Raw genomic sequence first — 20,556 nt, forward strand, 5'->3', positions numbered from 1 at the left:
ATTTGCCCCCTTCCTGATTTCTTATTCTTTTGCATGTTTGTCACACTTAAATGTTTCTGCTCATCAAAAACTGTTAACTATTAGTCAAAGATAACATAATTGAACACAAAATGCAGTTTTTAAATGAAGATTATGTTATTAAGGAAGAAAAAAAACTCCAAATCTACATGGCCCTGTGTGAAAAAGTAATTGCCCCCCCTTGTTAAAAAATAACTTAACTGTAGTTTATCACAGTTAAAAGTTCAATTTCTGTAGTCACCCCCAGGCCTGATTACTGCCACACCTGTTTCAATCAAAAAATCACTTAAATAGGAGCTACCTGACACAGAGAAGTAGACCAAAAGCACCTCAAAAGCTAGACATTATGCCAAGATCCAAAGAAATTCAGAAAAAAATGAGAACAAAAGTAATTGAGATCTATCAGGCTGGTAAAGGTTATAAAGCCATTTCCAAAGCCTTGGGACTCCAGCGAACCACAGTGAGAGCCATCATCCACAAATGGCAAAAACATGGAACAGTGGTGAACCTTCCCAGGAGTGGCCAGCCGACCAAAATTACCCCAAGAGCGCAGAAACAACTCATCCGAGAGGCCACAAAAGACCCCAGGACAACAACTAAAGAACTGCAGGCCTCACTCGCCTCAATTAAGGTCAGTGTTCACGACTCCACCAAAAGAAAGAGACTGGGCAAAAACGGCCTGCATGGCAGATTTCCAAGGCGCAAACCACTTAAGCAAAAAGAACATTAAGGCTCGTCTCAATTTTGCTAAAAAACATCTCAATGATTGTCAAGACGTTTGGGAAAATACTCTGTGGACCGACGAGACAAAAGTTTAACTTTTTGGAAGGTGCGTGTCCCGTTACATCTGGCGTAAAAGTAACACAGCATTTCAGAAAAAGAACACCATACCAACAGTAAAATATGGTGGTGGTAGTGTGATGGTCTGGGTTGTTTTGCTGCTTCAGGACCTGGAAGGCTTGCTGTGATAGATGGAACCATGAATTCTACTGTCTACCAAAAAATCCTGAAGGAGAATGTCCAGCCATCTGTTCGTCAACTCAAGCTGAAGCGATCTTGGGTGCTGCAGCAGGACAATGACCCATAACACACCAGCAAATCCACCTCTGAATGGCTGAAGAAAAACAAAATGAAGACTTTGGAGTGGCCCAGTCAAAGTCCTGACCTGAATCCTATTGAGATGTTGTGGCATGACCTTAAAAAGGCGGTTCATGCTAGAAAACTCTCAAATAAAGCTGAATTACAACAATTCTGCAAAGATGAGTGGGCCAAAATTCCTCCAGAGCACTGTAAAAGACTCGTTGCAAGTTATCGCAAACGCTTGATTGCAGTTATTGCTGCTAAGGGTGGCCCAATCAGTTATTAGGTTTAGGGGGCAATTACTTTTTCACACAGGGCCATGTAAGTTTGGATTTTTTTTCTCCCTAAATAATAAAAACCATCATCTAAAAACTGCATTTTGTGTTTACTTGTGTTATCTTTGACTAATAGTTAAATGTGTTTGATGATCAGAAACATTTAAGTGTGACAAACATGCAAAAGAATAAGAAATCAGGAAGGGGGCAAATAGTTTTTCACACCACTGTATGTCTTATTTTTAGCTAACATACTGTAGCATAGCATTTATTAGTATTGCTAATCACTCAGCCTGTGTTTGTGCTAGTTATTTGCTAGTAAAAGAGCAAGTGCTTTAGTGCTGTCTGGTTAAGCTTCTTCATTGCTGACGCTCCAGTATGAAGTTACAAGAGCATTTATTATGTCATGCCCTTAAACAGTGTTCCTATGTTTAAGGCTACTTGTCTAATGTACATAAAGATGGCGTTTATGGTAAAATATATGGTGAAAAAAGAGATTATCCTCTATCCCTTTGCATTGGGAACAAATCACTCGTTATGTAGACAGTATTGTATTTTTTTTATTACATTGATGGTCGAAAGATAAAATTGGTATTTGAACACAACCTTAAATGTATGGATTTCCATATGAGGACTTTATGCAAGAATGCTAACAGGCTATTAAATAAGATTTAATAAAAAACACAGCCTTAATTTTTTTTTAACCCTACATTTACGGCATACTGTATGGCAGACACTCTTATCCAGAGCGACCTACATTTTATCTCATTACACATCTGAATAGTGGAGGGTTAAGTGCCTTGCTCGAGGTTCCAACAGTGGCAGGTTTATAATGCTGTGGTTTGTATCTGGGACCTTCTGGTCAGTCAGTAGCCCAAAACCTTGGCCAGGGGTTAAGAAACCACAAGACAGTGTGTAAAGGCTGCAGGGAAAAGGAGGAGTGAAAGACAGAGGTGAGAGAGAGGGAGATGCTGGAATGACAGGTATGATCCCTGTTTTTCTCCCTAAACCTGCTTTGTGAGTGAAGCCCCGCCCCTTGTCACCTGAAAGGTGCCAGTGTCTCACTCTAACCCACCACACACTCAATTCTCATAGTGTGAAAAATAAATCTGCTTGCAATTGCTACACTCTTATTTTGGGGTGTTTAGTGCGTTAGTTCATTATTTAAACAAACAAAAAAAATGAGTAGGGTTCGTTTATGGACGGAGGAGCAGTTTAACTGCCCCGTTTGCCTCGACTTGCCCCGGGACCCTGTGACTATCCCGTGCGGTCACAGTTACTGTATGGAGTGCATCTCAGGCTACTGGAAATCCGAGGAGAGAAAGACCGGGTCGTGCAGCTGCCCCGAGTGCCGCCAGTCCTTCTCCCCTCGGCCCGCGCTGTGCCGGAACACCATGCTGGCGGAGGCCGTGGAGCAGCTCCGCCAGGGCAGCCTCAGCACGACGGCGCGCGAGTCCATCCGCAACGCGCGCCGCGCCGCCGCCTCCGCGTCCGAGCGCGGGGCGCGCGACCGCGAAGCCGGCGCGAAACCGCTGCCTGGCTCGCGCGTGCCCTGCGACCGGTGCGTGGAGCCGAGAGCGGCGGCGAAGACCTGCCTCACGTGCATGGCGTCGTTCTGCGAGAGCCACCTGAAGCCGCACGACACGCAGCCCAAGCTGAAGGGCCACGAGCTCATCGCGCCCACCGGAGACCTGACGCAGAAGATGTGCCCAGAGCACAAGTACCTGCACGAGTTCTACTGCCGCTCGTGCCAGACCTACGTCTGCTGGCTGTGCACGAGCAACCAGCACAAGGAGCACGAGACCGTCTCCACGCAAGCGGAGCGCGCGGAGAAACAGGTACGTGTTTAAAGTAACTCACCGAAGAGTCGAATCTTTCAACCGAGTCAGTTAGGGGAATCATATAGGTCCACTCTCATACCTCATTAATCTCACACAGTGCAACCAGGATCAGTGTGCATTTAATAAACAAACCCCTTTTTGAACTGTGTGTGTGTTACAGTGTATTAGGAAAAATCATGATTAAAAAGGCAATTATTTAAATCAATTTAATTGACGCCTATTAATGCAAAAATGCTCTATTTAGCATTTTGCTGTTTTCAATTCATTTTCAAATATTTTTATGTTATACAGCAAATATTATTATTTGATTAAAAGAAAGGTAGAGAAAGATTTTTATAACGAATTAGATGGCCTAGTAGGTGGCACGGTGGTGTGTGAATAAGTGTGCCCTAGGATATACCATGACAAGGGTACATCATGCCCTATCTCCTGGGATAGTCTCCAGGCCCCTGCTACCATGGATACAGGATAAAGTGGTATAGATGATAAGTGAATAGATGAGCTGGTTGTAATAAAAACTGGCACTGAGCTGATTAGAGCCGAAAGAGCCGGTGCTTTTCATTGAGCTGAGTCACCATCACTATTAATTCTACAGATGAAGTTGAGTTTAATTAAGTCTTGATGGGCCTCACTAAATAATTAACAAACCATTCATAAAGATGAACATATAATCATATTTATCAGTCATTTCATTAACCTTCAAAGCATTTAAATTAGATTTAGCAGGAGTTTTTTTTGTGTGTGTGTGTGTGCGCGCATTATGATGTGGGGCCCGTCGAAAACTAAAGCCCAGTTCACCCACCAACCTCACTGACCCGTTTATATTATATTATTTATATTATTTATATTATACTATGATTACTGGTTAAATAACAATACATTCCTCAATCCCTTTAAGTGTATGAAGCAGCTCAGCCTGCCAGTCCTTGTGTGAGTCCTTAGTAGAGAAACAAAAACTTATTACCATGAGCAGATTTATTAATTTAAATGTACAATTGGGGTTGCACTACTTACAAAGGTGTTATTTAAATCAATCAAGACCTTCCGTATCAAAACCAATTAGAATTGCACAGCGCTGTGCTTTAAAGCATGCTAACATGACTTGTAACAGGTTTTCACTGCTTTCTGTTGTTAAATATTAGTGTGACCTAGTGCGGTCTGTGTCATGAGTGTTAGAGTGTCGTAGGAAGTGTGTTAGTATTATTAATTAATGTTTTAGTGAATACTATATTTCATATCAAGTATATTATATTGTACATTGACTTGATGCTTATTATTAATGCTTATCATTTAAAATCACACATCCCTGTCCTTTTCTCCACCACAGAAAACCCTGTTGTCGGTTCAGACAGAAAATCTACAGAAGCTGCAGGAGAGAGAGAGGGAACTCAAAGACATGAAGAAAGTCCTGGAGACCCTCAAGGTGTCAATAACACATACGTGCACCTTTTCAAACACAGATAAAAGTTTTTAACAGCTATTGAATTCTTTAAACATACCTACAAATGTTGTAATGCTATTCTGGCAAATCCGCTCTGACCTAATGTTAGAGCAATCACACAAGTTAAACAGGTCTGAGTAGGTAGCTGCTTACGTCAACCCTGAACCCTGAGTGTCAACCCTGAACCACATGTGTGTGTGTGTGTGTGTGTGTGTGTGTGTGTTTGGTAAGACTACATGCATAAGTTTTACACATTGTTTCACATTGCACATTCACATGTGTGTGTGCATATGCGCATGTGTTTTCACTTTCTCACAACTCTGATGGGTCCCCATGCAGGAAGCAGCTTTTTAAAAATAACTCTACCTTTGCATTAAACAAAGAAGAAGAAAAAAGCCAAAATGTTTCCTGTTGGTTTCTGAGGTTATGGTTAGGTTTCGATTTAGGTAAAGCATAGTGTTGCATTAATTTGCTGCATTAGTAATTATGTTAGTAAAAGCTCCTCAGAAATATAGTAATATAAGAATAAGTGATATATGTTTGTCTGTGTGCGTGTGTGTGTGTGTGTGTGTAGTCCTCTTCCGACATGGTGAGCGAGGACACAGATACGGAGCTGTGTGAGCTTCAGCACTCCTTGCAGCGCATGGCGGATCTGATCCAGCAGGTGATGAGCTCCAGTGGACAGGAGAAAATCAATGAGGCACAAGAGCTTGTGGACAAACTGTCGAAGGAGATCAGTCAGATGAGAAAGAAAGACTCTGATTTAAAGGAACTGGTGACGTGTCAGGACAATATCTACTTTCTCAGGGTACAGACACACACACACACACACACACACACAAACACACACCTGGAGCCAAATTAAATAAATCACTCAACAAATCTAGTGAACTTCTTAGTTTCCTTTATCTTGGGTCACTATTGATAATGTGTCAAACTTTAGCGCATGCAATTGTTGGTGGAATGAGAGAAGAAGAGCACTTTAAAATCTTTCTTAAAGTCTATGAAATACAATATTTAAGGAAGCAATGAGTTAAATAAAGAACATAGGAAGCCAAAAGGCTGAATAGAGTATGGAAGACCGAAAAGGTCAAATAGTGTCAAGCATGCATTGAAGACATACTGAATGATTTAAGAGATTTGACCTGGATGTATATCTTTCCTGCTTGTTTGTTCCTCCTTCTGTTTTCACCAGACATATCAGTGTCTTTGCTCTCCGGAGCTGACTGAGGTCGGCAGTTTTACTGTTAATCCCGACGCCTCATTTGATCCTGTACGGAACATTGTTTTGGATCTCAGGGAGAAAGTGGAGAACATGTGCAACCAGGAGCTGGACAAAATTAATAAGACAGGTCAGGAACACAAGCACACAGGCACACAGATATACAGATACATGCAGTATACTGTATATTGTACACACAGTCAGGCTCACACCCTGTATGCATTAAAAACTATTTTTCCTTGATAATACACTGACCACTTCTTCCAGTCTTGAAATAGTCCAGTTTTTTGGATGTTCTGGGAATGTTCCCTATTAACTGGGACTGCTTTTTATGGACATTATGTACACTAAGGACAATTTTAACAATTTCATCTCAGGCGATATGTTATAAACAATACAGTTTTTGGTGTCACTTTATTGCAGACACTTTATTTTTTAATCACTCAGGCCTAAAGTACATGCTGCTGTGCAAACCCTAATGCCACTTGTTTTCCTACAGTGTTCAACACAGCGCCGTTCACAGTGACTGACCAACAGAGCGGACAGGGCGGACAGAAGTCAGGCATATTGAAATGTGAGTAAAGTCCACTACTGATGGATGGATAGATGGATGGATGGATGGATGGATGGATGGATGGATGGATGGATGGAGAAGGGGCAAAGTCAAACCAGGACTTTTGATTATACAGAATACCCGAACTCAGATATTAGAGTAAAAACTCCCTGTATTTCTCTTTATAATCCCCTGCTACACTTATGCGCTTAGATGATTACTGTTAATGTTGACCTACAGTTATTACCTACATATATATTTAAGCAATAAACATGTTCGTTCTCTGTGTCCGTCAGTGTTTTCAGGAATCAGTGGCAAAACATCAAGCAGTAGTCGCACACAAGGTATCTTACTTTCTAATTAAGTAATAATATCTGATCTTATTTGTTTATGTTTTTGCAGACTTTGATCACTAATAGTGTGTGTGTCTGTTTGTAGCGGGTCCCCCTTCACTTCCTTCTGTGAGTGCTCGAGGCCCAGGTAACATGTCAGAGATGTTGAGTTGCCATTTTGATCCCAAAGAATTGGGTTCCGCCTCTGAAATTGTCTGTCTGTGTTTGATTCTGACCAGCTAGTGTATCTGAGAGAAAAAAAAAAGAAAGAAAGAAAGAGAGAGAGAGAGAGAAAGAGAGAGAGCACCTTGGGTATTTTAAAGGCTTGTGTAAATTTAAAATTTTAATCTCACAACATTGGTTACTCCAAAGTTACCTGCCATTTCCCAGTAACAAGTTCACAACCATCACCCTAAAAAAGATAAAGCACTACTGTTCAATCCGTTTCATGATAATCTACTTTTTAATTATATCCAAAGAAATCATTATAATAAAATGTTACAAAATGTATAGCTGTTCCCGTTTTCATTAATATGTTTAATTAATGGTTACATTTTACATCATCACTTATAGCACACTGTCCGCTCAACACTGGTTGAAGGTGATGTCATAACATGGTGTCATACTGTAGCAGTTATCACAGTGGCCTAATAAGCGGTATAGAGAATGAGAGATTAGATTAGATTAGATTAGATTAGATTAGATTAGATTAGATTAGATTGGATTAGATTAGATATTTAGCATGGCAAAATATTTCAAATTACAGCAGCCATCTCAATGCCATCTACACTACATGCATTAGACTTTCTTCAAATAATCCAAGCATGCTGCCTCTGATACAAGGAGGTTCATATTTCTTTTTTTCTTAATAACACTGTGATACTTGATTAACATTAGGGTGTAACATGTATTTATGATTTGTACACAGACTATATTTCATTAAAAATGTTTTGTCCTCCTTTTAGTTGGTAGAGGACCGAACACCCCAAGACCAAGAGGAAGCACCAACAGTCAGGATAGAGAACAAGGTAGGTAAATGTATGAATTTCCAGACTAATCTTATGTGCGTGTGTGTGTCTCTGTCTGTGTGTAGCAGGACCTCCCTCACGTCCCTCTCTAAGTGTTTGAGATCCAGGTATCATAACAGATCTGTTGAGCCCCCTTTTGATTTGTTGGAAATGTTTTAAACAATCTCAAAATAAATTAGTTAATCAGGTTCTGCCTCTAAAATTGTCTATCTACTGTATGTTTGACACTGACCATCTGTCTCTAAGAAAGAGTAAAAGAGAGAGAGAGAGAGAGAGAGAGAGAGAGAGAGAGAGCACCTTGGGTTTTTTATTGGCTTGTGTCAATTTAAAATGTCCATATCAATCTCAAGATTATGTCTTACTGTTTGTAATGAACTTTTCTTTATGGGTTTTTCCTTCAGGTTCTAAAGTTACTTTCCATTTTCCAGTAACAAGCCAGACTTCAAATTGCCCCTGGGTATTTATTCAGTGGTTAAGTGAGAGTATTCTGCAAGTACGGTTAGGGTTAGACCTACTGATCCTGTATGAGCCTTGCTTGAATTGTTCCAAAATGTAGTCAGTATACCTGTTCCTGTTTTCATTAATGGGTTTAATTAAAGTGCCACTATTATGCTTTTTCAAATATTTTCTTTCATGCAGTGCATCATGTAGCTGTATGTGAACATAAACTATCTGCACTATCTGTGACACTGACAGTGCACGATAAATGGAGTTTTTGTCTATTAAAATAAAGAATCGGCTCACATTCGCCTAAACGAGTCGTTAGCAAATCTATTTTTACTCTGTTACGGATCCACGTCACTCCGTAACATATTTGCATAATGGCCGCCCACGTTCTACGTCGCGAACAACTTGCCCATTTGAGCTTGAGTAGTAATGGTGGACTGGCGCTGGAGTTATTTGTTTGGACAAAAGAAGGAGAGATTGTTGTGGATCATTTTCTTTCGAAGATTTTTTTAACCGGATTATCTTTGACTGGACATACTGTATTCCCCGTCATCGGCCTCTCGGACTATATTAACCCTGGTACGACCGAACTATACTCCACTAACACACATACAATCAACACAGACTTCTGACATTTTCCACTCACTCGCACACATACACATACCGTTTATTATATATAGTTTGTAAATATTGTTTATATCTTTGTTTGGTTGTGGTGCACCTTTTTCGTTTACTTTATTTAGTTTTGTATAATACACGTTTGCTTTATCTACTTTTTTGTGTTTGTCCTTTTTGCCTTTTAGACCTTTCGATTTTTGTAGCCACAGTTAATATAAAATTAGCTGGTCGTTACACGGTAAAACCAACGCCATCTTTTTATGTATTGACAGGTCTTTAGAGCCGTCGTTCAGTTATGGTCATGGGCGTTTCTTTTCCCGACACACCAGTCATAAATCACCGTGCCCTCTGACCAATCACAGCAATGAGGGCTCACAGAAAGGAGGGGTTTAGACAGACTGAATCTTCAAACTGCTTCACACGAGTCATTTACAAATCATTTAGAAATGGGGTAAAATTAAATCTATTTTTGGAGAAAACTAAAGTGTTTTTTGACCTTGCATACATGTAAACCTGTTTTAAGAGACTCATTAAGCAATATTAGCAACCTTTAAAATGGCATAATTGGGGCACTTTAATGATGACATTTCATTTTTTCTATTTACTGTCTGCTTGACGTTTTAGCATTAGATTAGATTAAACATGGCACCATGGCCTAATAAGCAGTATAGAGAATGAGGCAGAGATTAGATTTGATTAGAATAGAATTTTAGCATGACTTAATATTCCTAATAACAGCCACCATGCATATGATTCAGACTTTACCCGAATAATCCAAACATGCTACCTCTGATACAAAGTGGCAGTATTTTAATTTCCCCATATTAATAATACAGTATAATACATGATTCAATTCAATTCAATTCAATTTTATTTGTATAGCGCTTTTAACGATTTACATCATCACAAAGCAGCTTTACACAATCAAAAGAACTAAGTTTGTATGAAATGTGAATGTGTATGAATCAAAATGATATGATTGTCCCTGATGAGCAAGCCTAGGACGACGGCGACAGTGGCAAGGAAAAACTCCCTGAGATGGTAATAGGAAGAAACCTTGAGAGGAACCAGACTCAACAGAGAACCCATCCTCATCTGGGTGAAAACAGATAGCAGGGATGGATGTGCATAATAATATGCAAGACTGGAAGTTCAGTATAGGAGGAGATGTGTAAGATTAAAGTCCAGTTTGTTTCTGGAGGCTCAGGTAGACTGTGAAAAATTTCAGTCCTGAACTATTGAGCGACTGAAGTCACAGGTCCTCAGAGAACAGCAGTCTGCATCAGTCGAGGACAGGACCACCTTCATGGAAAAGTGGAACCAACCCCAGTCACCACACGCATTCCAGGCAGACCACACGGGGGCATCCATGTGATGAGATCTCCAACCAGAAGCAGGACTTCAGGATGAGTTAGAGAGGTCCAGCGGGCAGAGGGGGTCTGGATCACTGGCAGCTCAGAAGCGACATGTATAGCTCGACAGAGAGATAGGTAGAGGAAGAAGGAGAGAGGGAGAGAGAGAGATGATAGAGCAGAAAAGGAGAGAGCAAAGAGATGGAGAAATAACAGCTAGGTATGGTCACAGTCGAACAATGTAAAAAGTGAATGTATATTTAGTGCAGAGTGCAAGTAGGGACTCCGGCAGGACTAACTATGACAGCATAACTAAAAAGGGAGAGCCAGAAGGAAACACAAACATGAGGGCTTCCAGAGATGTAAAAGATGATGAATATGAGGGTGTAACATGTCATGCTGAATTTTACCTGGATGTGATGCTTTATCTAAAATATTTTGTCTTTGTTAGTTGGTAGAGGGACAAACACCCCAAGACCAAGACAAAGCAACAGCAAAGAGGAGAGAGAACAAGGTAGGACACACACACGGCATGAAAGCACAAAATCCATTTATAATATTTAATCAAATTTGTTCCTTTATAGAAATCATACAGTTGAATGCCAACAAGTTAGTGTACCCTTTATTTTTTCTATCCTATCCATGAATGAAACATTTTTAATAAATAATTTTTAAAACAACCTGCAGTTTTTATGTAAACAACAAACCTATTTTCACACAGATTATTTTATATGTTCCTTTTTTTTTTTAGTAATACAATTTTGGTTTTAATAGAGCAACATCTGTAAAACCTAATAGACTTAAGCAAAATCCACATCAGTTTATTAGTGACCAGCCTATTTTTTTCAATCTATCATCAGCCTACCATGTACTGTATGAGCAGACTTTCAATTGTGTATGTGTTTTTCAGCTAATAACCGGAGTATGAATTCTCTGAGACCAAGTGAGAGACAGAGGAGAGAAGAGCGAGAGCAAGGTGATCTAATCATACCTCACTCTCCAGTAACAATACACATCATCCCTACCAGGCCTTTCAAATTTAACTTTAGTAACAGAAAAATAGTCCAAAATCTAATTCACACGCTGTAAAGTCACCATTTGAATTTAAATAAGTAAATATTTAAAAGCCTTTGATTGGATAATTACTGCATTTAACTGAAGCAGTGAGTAGTTTAACATTTCTTAATCAACCATGTGGGAAGACGTATCCCATTGTCATGAAAAATATGTCACTGTTTTTCAGAAGAGTCTAATTATTCGCAAAAACACAACTAAGTAGAGTGCTGAAATGATTGGAACATGGTTAAGAACTCTCTAACACATTATTAAGACTTGTAAGGATGGTGCTGAAATGCTCAACCAGGATTGGAGATCACATGCTTGGTGACGTTGCATCAAAGCTATGTTTATTTCCATACACACACACACACACACACAATATGATGATAAACTTACAGGATTCGGACTAAACAGCTGTGTCCATAAGAAAACCACTTCTTAGTGAGACACATCAGGAAAAAAGGATTTAATCTCCTAGGGAGCATAAGGATTGGACTTTGGAGCAATAGCAAAGGAGACCTGAGGTCTGATGAGTCCAGACTGACCCTATTCCAGAGCGATGGGCGTGTCAGGGTGATAAGGGAAGCGATGCACTCATCATATATAGTGCTCACTGTACAAGCCTCTGGAGACAGTGTTATGATCTGGTGTTGCTTCAGTTGCTCAGGTCTAGGCTCAGCAACGTTATGGGGCAATAAAATGAAGTCAGCTGATGACCTGAATGTACTGAATGTCCAATGGAGTTCTGAAAGCATGAGCAATCATTTCCACTTATGAATTGGCCATCACATTTGTGATGTGCTGGGGAAGACGTTATGGACTGGTTTGACACTTCTCTAATCGATTCAAGACCTCAGTCAGACATTAATAACTCTGGACAGAAATGAATGTTATGGCAGTGTTGTATTAGATAATGTTGTCAAAATGCAACGTCAAATGCCAGGCAATGTATCTCTTGCAATATTAGGTGCACAATTGTTTTCACATGTGTTTTGTTTACAGACAGAGAGACCGATATCTCACCAAGATCTCAAAGCAGGCAAAACAGAAGCACAAATGATAATGAGGGTAAGATCATGCATGTACTGTAAAGCTGCCTATAATAAATAAAAAAAAAAACAGTGTGACCTCCAGTGGTGTAAAATCACAGTAGCTGAAATGTAAGTTAGCTTAGCATAAAGACATTTTTGTGCAAGACTGGTAAAAAAAAAAGTCAAACACAAAACATAAATGATATTCATGGTTATTAGTGCTTTGTTAATTCATTTTAAGGTTTTGCTTAATTGGGCATGCTGACAATATGTCTCTGGCAAATTTTAATTGTTTTAAAAAGAGGGGTGCAGTCATGCCACACTGAAAGCTGAATAATACAGAAAGGGGTGGCAAATGCTGACATTTTAGTCAAGAAAATTTACTAGTATATGCTGCAAAGTTGCATGTTAAAGAAAAAAGTTCACGCAACATTTTCTGCCTGATTAGCTGACACTTGGAGTGTCCGTTCTCTGAGGCAGTCGACACAGGGGAGGGAAAGCCGAAAGCAGGGTGAGTATCACACACACACACGCACACACACACGTAATGGCACACAGGGTCTAAGAGATGCTCATGCACACGTACTGGACTCTGATTGGGCCAGGATCGGACCTTGCACAGATGCAATAATTAACATACATGTCGCTTTTTTCACAGCGGACAACTGGAATATATGTTCTGACATGTCCAGATCGGGAGGAGAGGAGAAAGAGACGGGTACGTGGCTGTTTATCACACTGTAATTAATCTGTGTATTCCTCATACATGTTTAATTTCTTGTTGATTTGTTTTTTTGTGTCTCTGAAAGTGAATGGAGAGAGAATACAGCGTTCCCAGAGACCACAAGAGACACAGATGACCAGACAGCAACCAGAGAGACAATGTACGATGCAGAACATACACATTTTACCTGCTTTTATACTATTTATATAAATAATGCTGACAGGGTAAAAAAAAATATCTAAATGATGGCTACTAAAGAATCCTGAAGAATATACAGTATCCAGAGACGTGAAATAACAATGTAAAAATAGATTTAGGTTTAGGTCTTTAAATGTGTGAATGTGGGACAAGCTCATCCTAGGCATAGTGGCCTCACACCTTCAGGGTCAAGTGTTCGATTCCCAGCTCAGGTCTGTGTGTGTGTGTGCAGTTTGCATGTTCTCCCCGGGCTTGGTGTGTTTTCCTCCAGGTACTCTGCTTTTCCCCCCACAGTCTAAAACAGGCAGATTAGGCTTAATGGCATTTACAGATTCCCCATAGTGTGTGTTTTCAGCCATGAATTGGCACCCTCTCCAGGGTGTACCCTGCCTCCTGCCCTAAGTCACCTGGGACAGGCTTTTGACCCTGTAAGCCATATAGAAGATTTACAAATAAATAAATTAACTCATCCTAGCATGAACCAGACCATCACACCTCAATGTGCTTTTGTTGAACATCTCATTCCAGATCTACTCCTCCTTTGCTGTTATAATGACCTCAGCTTTTATGCGTAGGCTTTACAATAGATTTTGAAGAGTATCTCTGGGGATGTGGAATCATTCAGACACAAGAGCATTAGTGAGATCAGGGACTGATGTTGGAGTGTCAAGGACGCTTCAGTTCCAGTTCAGTTAGGTCGAGTTCAGTCAGGGGCCTTGGTGCATTAGACTCATTCCTTCCACTAGAGATTTACTACTCCATGTCTTCATGGAGCTGGGTTTATTTACAAAGGAGGATTATCATGCTGGACCAGGTTTGGCACATATGGGTGTTATAGTCATGTGTGCACATACTTTTGGTCATATAGCGTATAGATAGTGACTGTACAGGTAGTGGCTATAGGTCTATAGGTAGTGGCTGTACAGCGCATAGGTAGTACAAGATTTGCCAATAGATCTCTCACAGCACGCACATTTTCATTTTCTTTCAGCTGACAGTTGGAGCTTAAGTTCCATCAGGTCAATCAGAGGCAGAGACAAGAGAGAAGAGAGAGAGACAGGTAAACCATGTCTTCACTTAAACATGTCTTGAGTATTTGTGTTTCTTACACACATTAACCCTCTGTCTCTTTAAGCTAATTCTGATGTACAGAGCTCACCTAGGACTCAGCAGATGGCAACGGTCAGACAGCAGCCTGAAAGACAATGTATAGTGCTCTTTCTCTCTCTTATATATACATACATACATAGACACAGCTCGTGCTATTGAACTCATGTCTGGGTTTGTAATTTTGTTTTCCTCATCGCTGTGTAAAATCAGCCGATCGCTGGAGTCTGAGCTCACTGTTACCCAGAAACCGGAAGAAGAGACAAGAATCAGGTGAGAGAAGGAACAACCACACCGCCTAGCTTTTTAAGTGTTCAAATGTTAGTTAAACACTGATTTTCTGTCATTCTGTTCCAGTCAAACAGGCCACACCTATTCAACAGGAAGTAGAGTCTTCTCACGATGACTGTAAGGCACACCCACCTTCTGAAACATGCTTTGCATTTTTGTACAGTATTTTATTTTAGAAGGTTAACACAAACTGATTTGTCTTTCTGCAGGGGGAAACCAGACTGAAGGTAAAACTTGAACTTGTACTGTCCAATACAGGCATACTACGGTGTCAAACACACACACACACAGACTGTAAATATGTCAATATGGCTATTAGCACGTGAAAGACTAATTACTTTTAACATTTTTTTTTAAGCATGACCTGCATGGTGCCGTAATGGTTAGCCTTGCACCTCCAGGATCAGGGTTCAATTTCCGTCTCGGGTCTGTTCTCCCTGTGCTTGGTGGGTTTCCTCCCACAGTCCAAACACAATGGACAAATTATTTTACCAGAATTGTTCATAGTGTGTGTGCACTGCGATGGATTGGCACCCTGTCCAGGGTGTACCCCTTCTCATACCATTACTCTTCTGGGACAGGCTCCGGGCTCCATATGACCCTGTACAAAGGATAAGTGCTACAGCTGATGAACGAATGTATAAATTAATGAAGCATACATTGCTTGTTGTATTGGCAGATAATTTTGTTCGTTTTAAGCACTAATTTCTTGGAAGGAGCTAAATTATCTGCTAACAGAATAAGAAAGAAAAACATGTCTACACACAGGTTTAATCATTTTGTAAATCTTAAATTAAGGAATATTAAATCATTTGAATAGATGGATATATTCTGTATATTATATTTATTTAAATGTACTTTATAAGATATCACTTTTTGAAGTGTAAACCCAGGTTGAAATAAAAGAAAAAATATAAGACATCTATACATTTAATTAATGTGCAAAGTCTTAGGTGCTTACATTCTAGTTTTAAAAAAAAAAATCCAGTGGAACCTTAGGTTAGGAGCATAATTCGTAGGAAGCGGAAGTTTTTTAAAACACCTGTAAATTAAAACGAATTTCCCCATAAAAAATAATGAAAATTCTAATTATTCATTCCACAGCCCAATAAAACAAATACATGAAAATAATTAATACAAAATATAAAGTAAAACTAAAACAAATTAACCTGCACTTTACCTTTAAAAAAAAGTAAAAAATAAATCCTGACAGGTAAGTGTTTCCGGCGCTGTGTATGTGTGTGTGTGAAGTTAAAGTAAGGAGCCGCTCCCCTCTCCTCCTTCTTGTCCTACAGGTACCCTTCCTTCACTCTTTTCACACACAACGGAAACACTGTTTTATCGGAAAAACAAGAAATCTCTCTAATGACACTTGATTGAGCGACACACTAACAGAATCACTGCTGTAAAGTAAAAATTAAACAAATTAGCCTGCACTTTACCTTTGAAAAGGATCGCGACAGAGCAGTGTTTCTGTGTAGAGCAGAGAGAAATAATGTGTGTGTCTGTGAAGGCGAAAGTAGGAGGTATGACGCGCGCGCAAACAGACACAAAGAGCAGGCTAATACAGGGAGAGAAAATGGATCTTTAACCTCTCTAATGAGACTTGCTTTTGCTTTACATGCGCGCTGTACACACACGCATACAGACACAAAATAAAATATGTTTTACGCACACACACGTGGTCACAGTGTTATAGTAAACAATACACGCGTGCACGGATGTTGATTATACCAGTAAGAGACGCGCACTAAGACCCAGCAGGGGAGACGATTACCCACAATTCCGCATTTGGTTACAACACTTTGCTTCCATAAACAAATAAAAATAAAAAACAGTAGTGTCAGGTACAATTTGCCTAGTTTTATAAATAAATTACCAGGTAAGTTTTCCTGAACTTACTTATCTCTGGGAAATAAAAAATGTTTTTCTACTGTAACCATATAGCAGAAGGCATAAAAAGACTGCACAGTGTTGTATATTAAATAATAAATAAAAAGGCAATAAAATGACACTGAAGTAAACAGGACTTGGATTAGATAGTTCAGCGTTCTCAAACCTTTTAGTCAGAAGTCATTTTAACTGTAGAAACAAACAACCAAACAAAAAGATAAATAAATACAGAATACTCTGAATATTTTAAAGAAAGATTTTTGAACTGTACGTTTTTTTTTATTGTCTTTAGATTCCTGTTATTATTTATCATTTGCAGGCATGGTACCATTGATTATTATGGATTTAGTTAATGTTATGGTGCTAATGTGGATTTTGGTCTGTTTGTGCCTCTGCTTAGTAAACCCTGGACTTTTCCTGGACTCTCCTTCACCAAATCCCTCATTCATTCCTGCCTTTCCAGGTTAGCATCTTTAACATCTTTTTATTTCCTCAAACTTATTCTACACAAAAAATCCCCCCTAGATACTGTATTTACACCTATTCAGAGCCACAAATATAGTCCTTTCATTCCTTCCCACAGCATCAACGTTCCACTCCGTTTCCCCGGGTGTGAGAGAGATTGACATCGACAGCATTCAGGCTCCGGAGCCGAGAAGCAGAGATGAGTTCCTTCAGTGTGAGTGGACACACATTCACGCACACGTGCACAGATCCAGTTGGAATCATGTAGAAATTTATTATAAAATACATTATACATACATCATGCATATCACTGGATTATTGAATTTTACACAAAAAGTGCCCAGATAACTTTTAGATCACTGCTAATTCAAGTGGAGACATTGGCAGTGGTGTCTCAGGCATTTCGTTGGTAATCAGCTAATCAGGGGTTCGAGCCCTGCCGTTGCCGGGTTGCTCATACAAAATGACTCTTATACAGTAGCCTGGATCAGAAAATAGAAGGTTGGGTGTCGGGCTAGCAACTCGGCCCCATAAAAAAACACTACTGCTATAGAAATAACATAACCCATCACCATAATCAACATCATGGGTTGTAAAAAAAAAAAAAAAGTCAATACATTATGCTTCTGTGTGAGATTATTTTGTTTTAGTAATTCTGTAATAAAAAACATGACTTTCTTTTCTTTTGTGAAAAGCAAAATGCTAATTAATGTAAAACTACTTATTAATCTGTTTAATTTTTTAACAGTACATAATGAATGATTTTTCATTAATAAAATACAAAATTCTTTGGGAACCAGTAAAATTACTACTGTAGTCATTTAGACTACTGTCAAGTCCAAACCACGCCTAGATTGACTCAAGGTTTAGTCTTTAGGGGTTCAGGGCCAAATTTGAGTATAAATGAAAGTATACTAAAATGTCCATATTAAGACCAATCAATGAACATTATTTTTAATAAAATTTTTATTTTTATCTCTACTAAGACCAATGCCCAAGAGCCATTCCAAGTGCAAATGCCAATAAGCCCAATAATATAAAATGCACAAAAAACCTTAGATTTAGGTCTATTAAGGTATCTATAATAGAATAAAAACACAGATCCATGGAAAAATAATAAAATCAATCTCTTTCTTAATTAGATGCCTGCGATTTAAACTTTGACCCTAACACGGCTCATCGACGTTTAGTTCTTAGTGAAGATTCCACCAAGGCAACACTGCAGGCCTCTACTCAGTCATACCCTGATGTCCCTGAGCGATTTAATGGCTGGACGCAGATTTTCAGCCTCCAGCCGCTCAGCTCAGCTCGGTGTTACTGGGAGGTGGAGTGGCGTGGACGGGGCTCTTCAGTGGGTGTGGCCAGTAGCGCCATGCCTCGTAAAGGAGCGGATGCAAGGGCAGGGCTTGGCTACAATGCCCAGTCATGGAGTCTTGAGTTGTCTGACATGTGCTGTGCTGCTTTACACGCCAATCAGAAGCAAGAGATCCCAGTGACATACTGTCCCCGAGTGGGTGTGTTTTTGAACCAGGAGGATGAGACTCTGACCTTCTACGGTGTCGACGATGTGCTCGTGCACCTGCACACTTTTTGCGGGGTCACATCCAATCAGCCGTTGTTTGCCGCGTTTGGCGTTGGGACCGGTGTCGGAGTCGGCCTCGACTTTGCCATGGGAAACTTCAGCGCATCCACAGACAGCATTAAAATCTGCACCATCTGACCCAGATTCTTGCAACTGTAAAGAAATTGTTTGCTTAATTTATATGAGAATTAGTGTAATATTAAATATCAGACTGGCCTTAATTTTCCTATATCAATAACAGTAATTACAGACTATCACTAATGGGTATATGATAGGAAAATGTCTTCCCTTGTCTTCTAAAAGTTTGAAAAGAATTAATTTGCTGGGTTCCAATGTCTGCAGTTTCATTATACATCATAACTTTTAGCCCCGTTTATTCAGGAGGATACTGTTGTTAACACAAGGTTTTTAAGTGTAGAGTTGTTTGTTGCATTTATTATCAATACAGACAGCTAGAGTTTGGTTTGCCATGGAAAACTTCCATTTAGAACGTCTCGACAGATAGTGAACACCACAATTGTAGGGTTTCTTCTTAGAGCTTTAGCTAGCTCATTTCTATGTATGATGTTTAAATAAGTCTATTTGTTCCCCATTTTATCTTTAATCCTACATTTTATTCATAATTTAAATAATTGAATAATTACTGTTCTTAATTTGATACTATGTACTTCATTGTCTGGGTTTTTTTCTCAACTCTTAATATGTAATTCTGATTTAACTTTATGTCTGAACTTCATTTATGAACGTCTGAAATATTCAGTTCAAATGAGACTCAGCCCTGAAGGATTTATTTGGGTTTCCAAACCGACCTCTCAAATTGAAGAAGGTACTAGGATGAATAGTAAATAACGAAAAAAAAATGTCCAGTTGACATGACTCAACTTCAAGACAACTTTATCTGGACAACTGATAATAAATATTAATTTATAAATAAATATCGCTGTTTAATTAAATTTTAAGTAAGTTGTATGAACTATTAGCTGCTAGTGTTCTTTTAACAAAATCATATACAGATGCAAGAGTGATACCAAGCTGTGGGTTACCAAGGCCATAATATGGGGTGATGTCTCCATAACCTGGTTTGTCCATGGGTTCCCCACAATTTACTGGCATATTACTTAAATATTCATGTTAATGAAAAATTTACATGGTTTACCCTGGGATTTCTACCATGTCCTCTGTCTCTGCAATGCTACTGCACTCCAGGAGTACCAGGAGAGCAAACCTCAACATTTTTCTGTGGTCCTATGTAGACCAGCTGGAAATCATCCAGTCCAATACACAGTGGACATCACCGTGGTCCATAGACTGGCTAAATATTCAGCACCTGCTACATCACTTTTTTGGAAATATTTTTCCTAATACAAAAAAAAAAATCAGAAATCTGGGTTGCAGAAATTCTTGAATCTTGGTTGCAGAGAAAGTGTTACTAAGTACTCAGTTGCAATCATTTAAATAATAATCAATAATAACATTATGAAACCTTGTATTGCAAGTAACTTGGTCTGTTTTGCAAGATGAGCAAAAATTTTCAAATAAATTTTAACTTGATAAACGTGCAAGTCTTGACATACGAGTAGTACACATGCCAAGTATTACGTAATCACAATTAAAATGTTTTAGTGCGTATAAGAGTCTCATCACTGTACTGTGCTTAAAGTATTCTGTAATTCTGATTTAACTTTATGAAGTCCCATTTTGACTTGAATTAAACTTGCTTCTTACCTATTTGTCTCAAAATGTCATTTTGATGCTTGTGTTGCAATGAAAGTCATCTTTATTGGGAGGTAATTCTTTCACATTATGTTTTATCTAAGCAGGAAGCTTGTTTTTGTTTTTTTTCCCCTGAAGTGAAATCCTTCAGTTTTTTTTTTTCTTTCTTGAAAGCGTGTTCTACCTCGTACAAAGTGTGGGGCACTTATCTAAGCACTACTGCTCTTGCCTTAACTATAATAGAATTACATTCAATCCAGAAATATGGGTATGTGCAGGAGCTGGA

General features: G+C 39.2%; 1 protein-coding gene across 1 annotated transcript; it reads left to right on the forward strand.

Moving 5' to 3' along the window:
* The first annotated feature begins 2,086 nt into the window (after positions 1–2,086).
* On the forward strand, positions 2,087–20,279 carry trim25l (tripartite motif containing 25, like). The gene is made up of 22 exons (XM_053499232.1): positions 2,087–3,211; positions 4,542–4,637; positions 5,230–5,463; positions 5,851–6,007; positions 6,377–6,451; positions 6,727–6,774; positions 6,869–6,910; positions 7,728–7,790; positions 10,659–10,721; positions 11,118–11,183; positions 12,269–12,334; positions 12,746–12,808; positions 12,956–13,015; positions 13,107–13,181; positions 14,211–14,279; positions 14,355–14,426; positions 14,540–14,599; positions 14,684–14,734; positions 14,827–14,844; positions 16,911–16,973; positions 17,094–17,189; positions 18,118–20,279. The coding sequence occupies exons 1-22, from the start codon at positions 2,555–2,557 to the stop codon at positions 18,693–18,695; spliced, it is 2,772 nt and encodes a 923-aa protein (XP_053355207.1). The 5' UTR covers positions 2,087–2,554; the 3' UTR covers positions 18,696–20,279.
* The last annotated feature ends 277 nt before the right edge of the window (positions 20,280–20,556 follow it).

The sequence above is a fragment of the Clarias gariepinus genome, chromosome 6 (assembly GCF_024256425.1).
Source record: "Clarias gariepinus isolate MV-2021 ecotype Netherlands chromosome 6, CGAR_prim_01v2, whole genome shotgun sequence".
In the NCBI taxonomy this organism is placed as follows: domain Eukaryota; kingdom Metazoa; phylum Chordata; class Actinopteri; order Siluriformes; family Clariidae; genus Clarias; species Clarias gariepinus.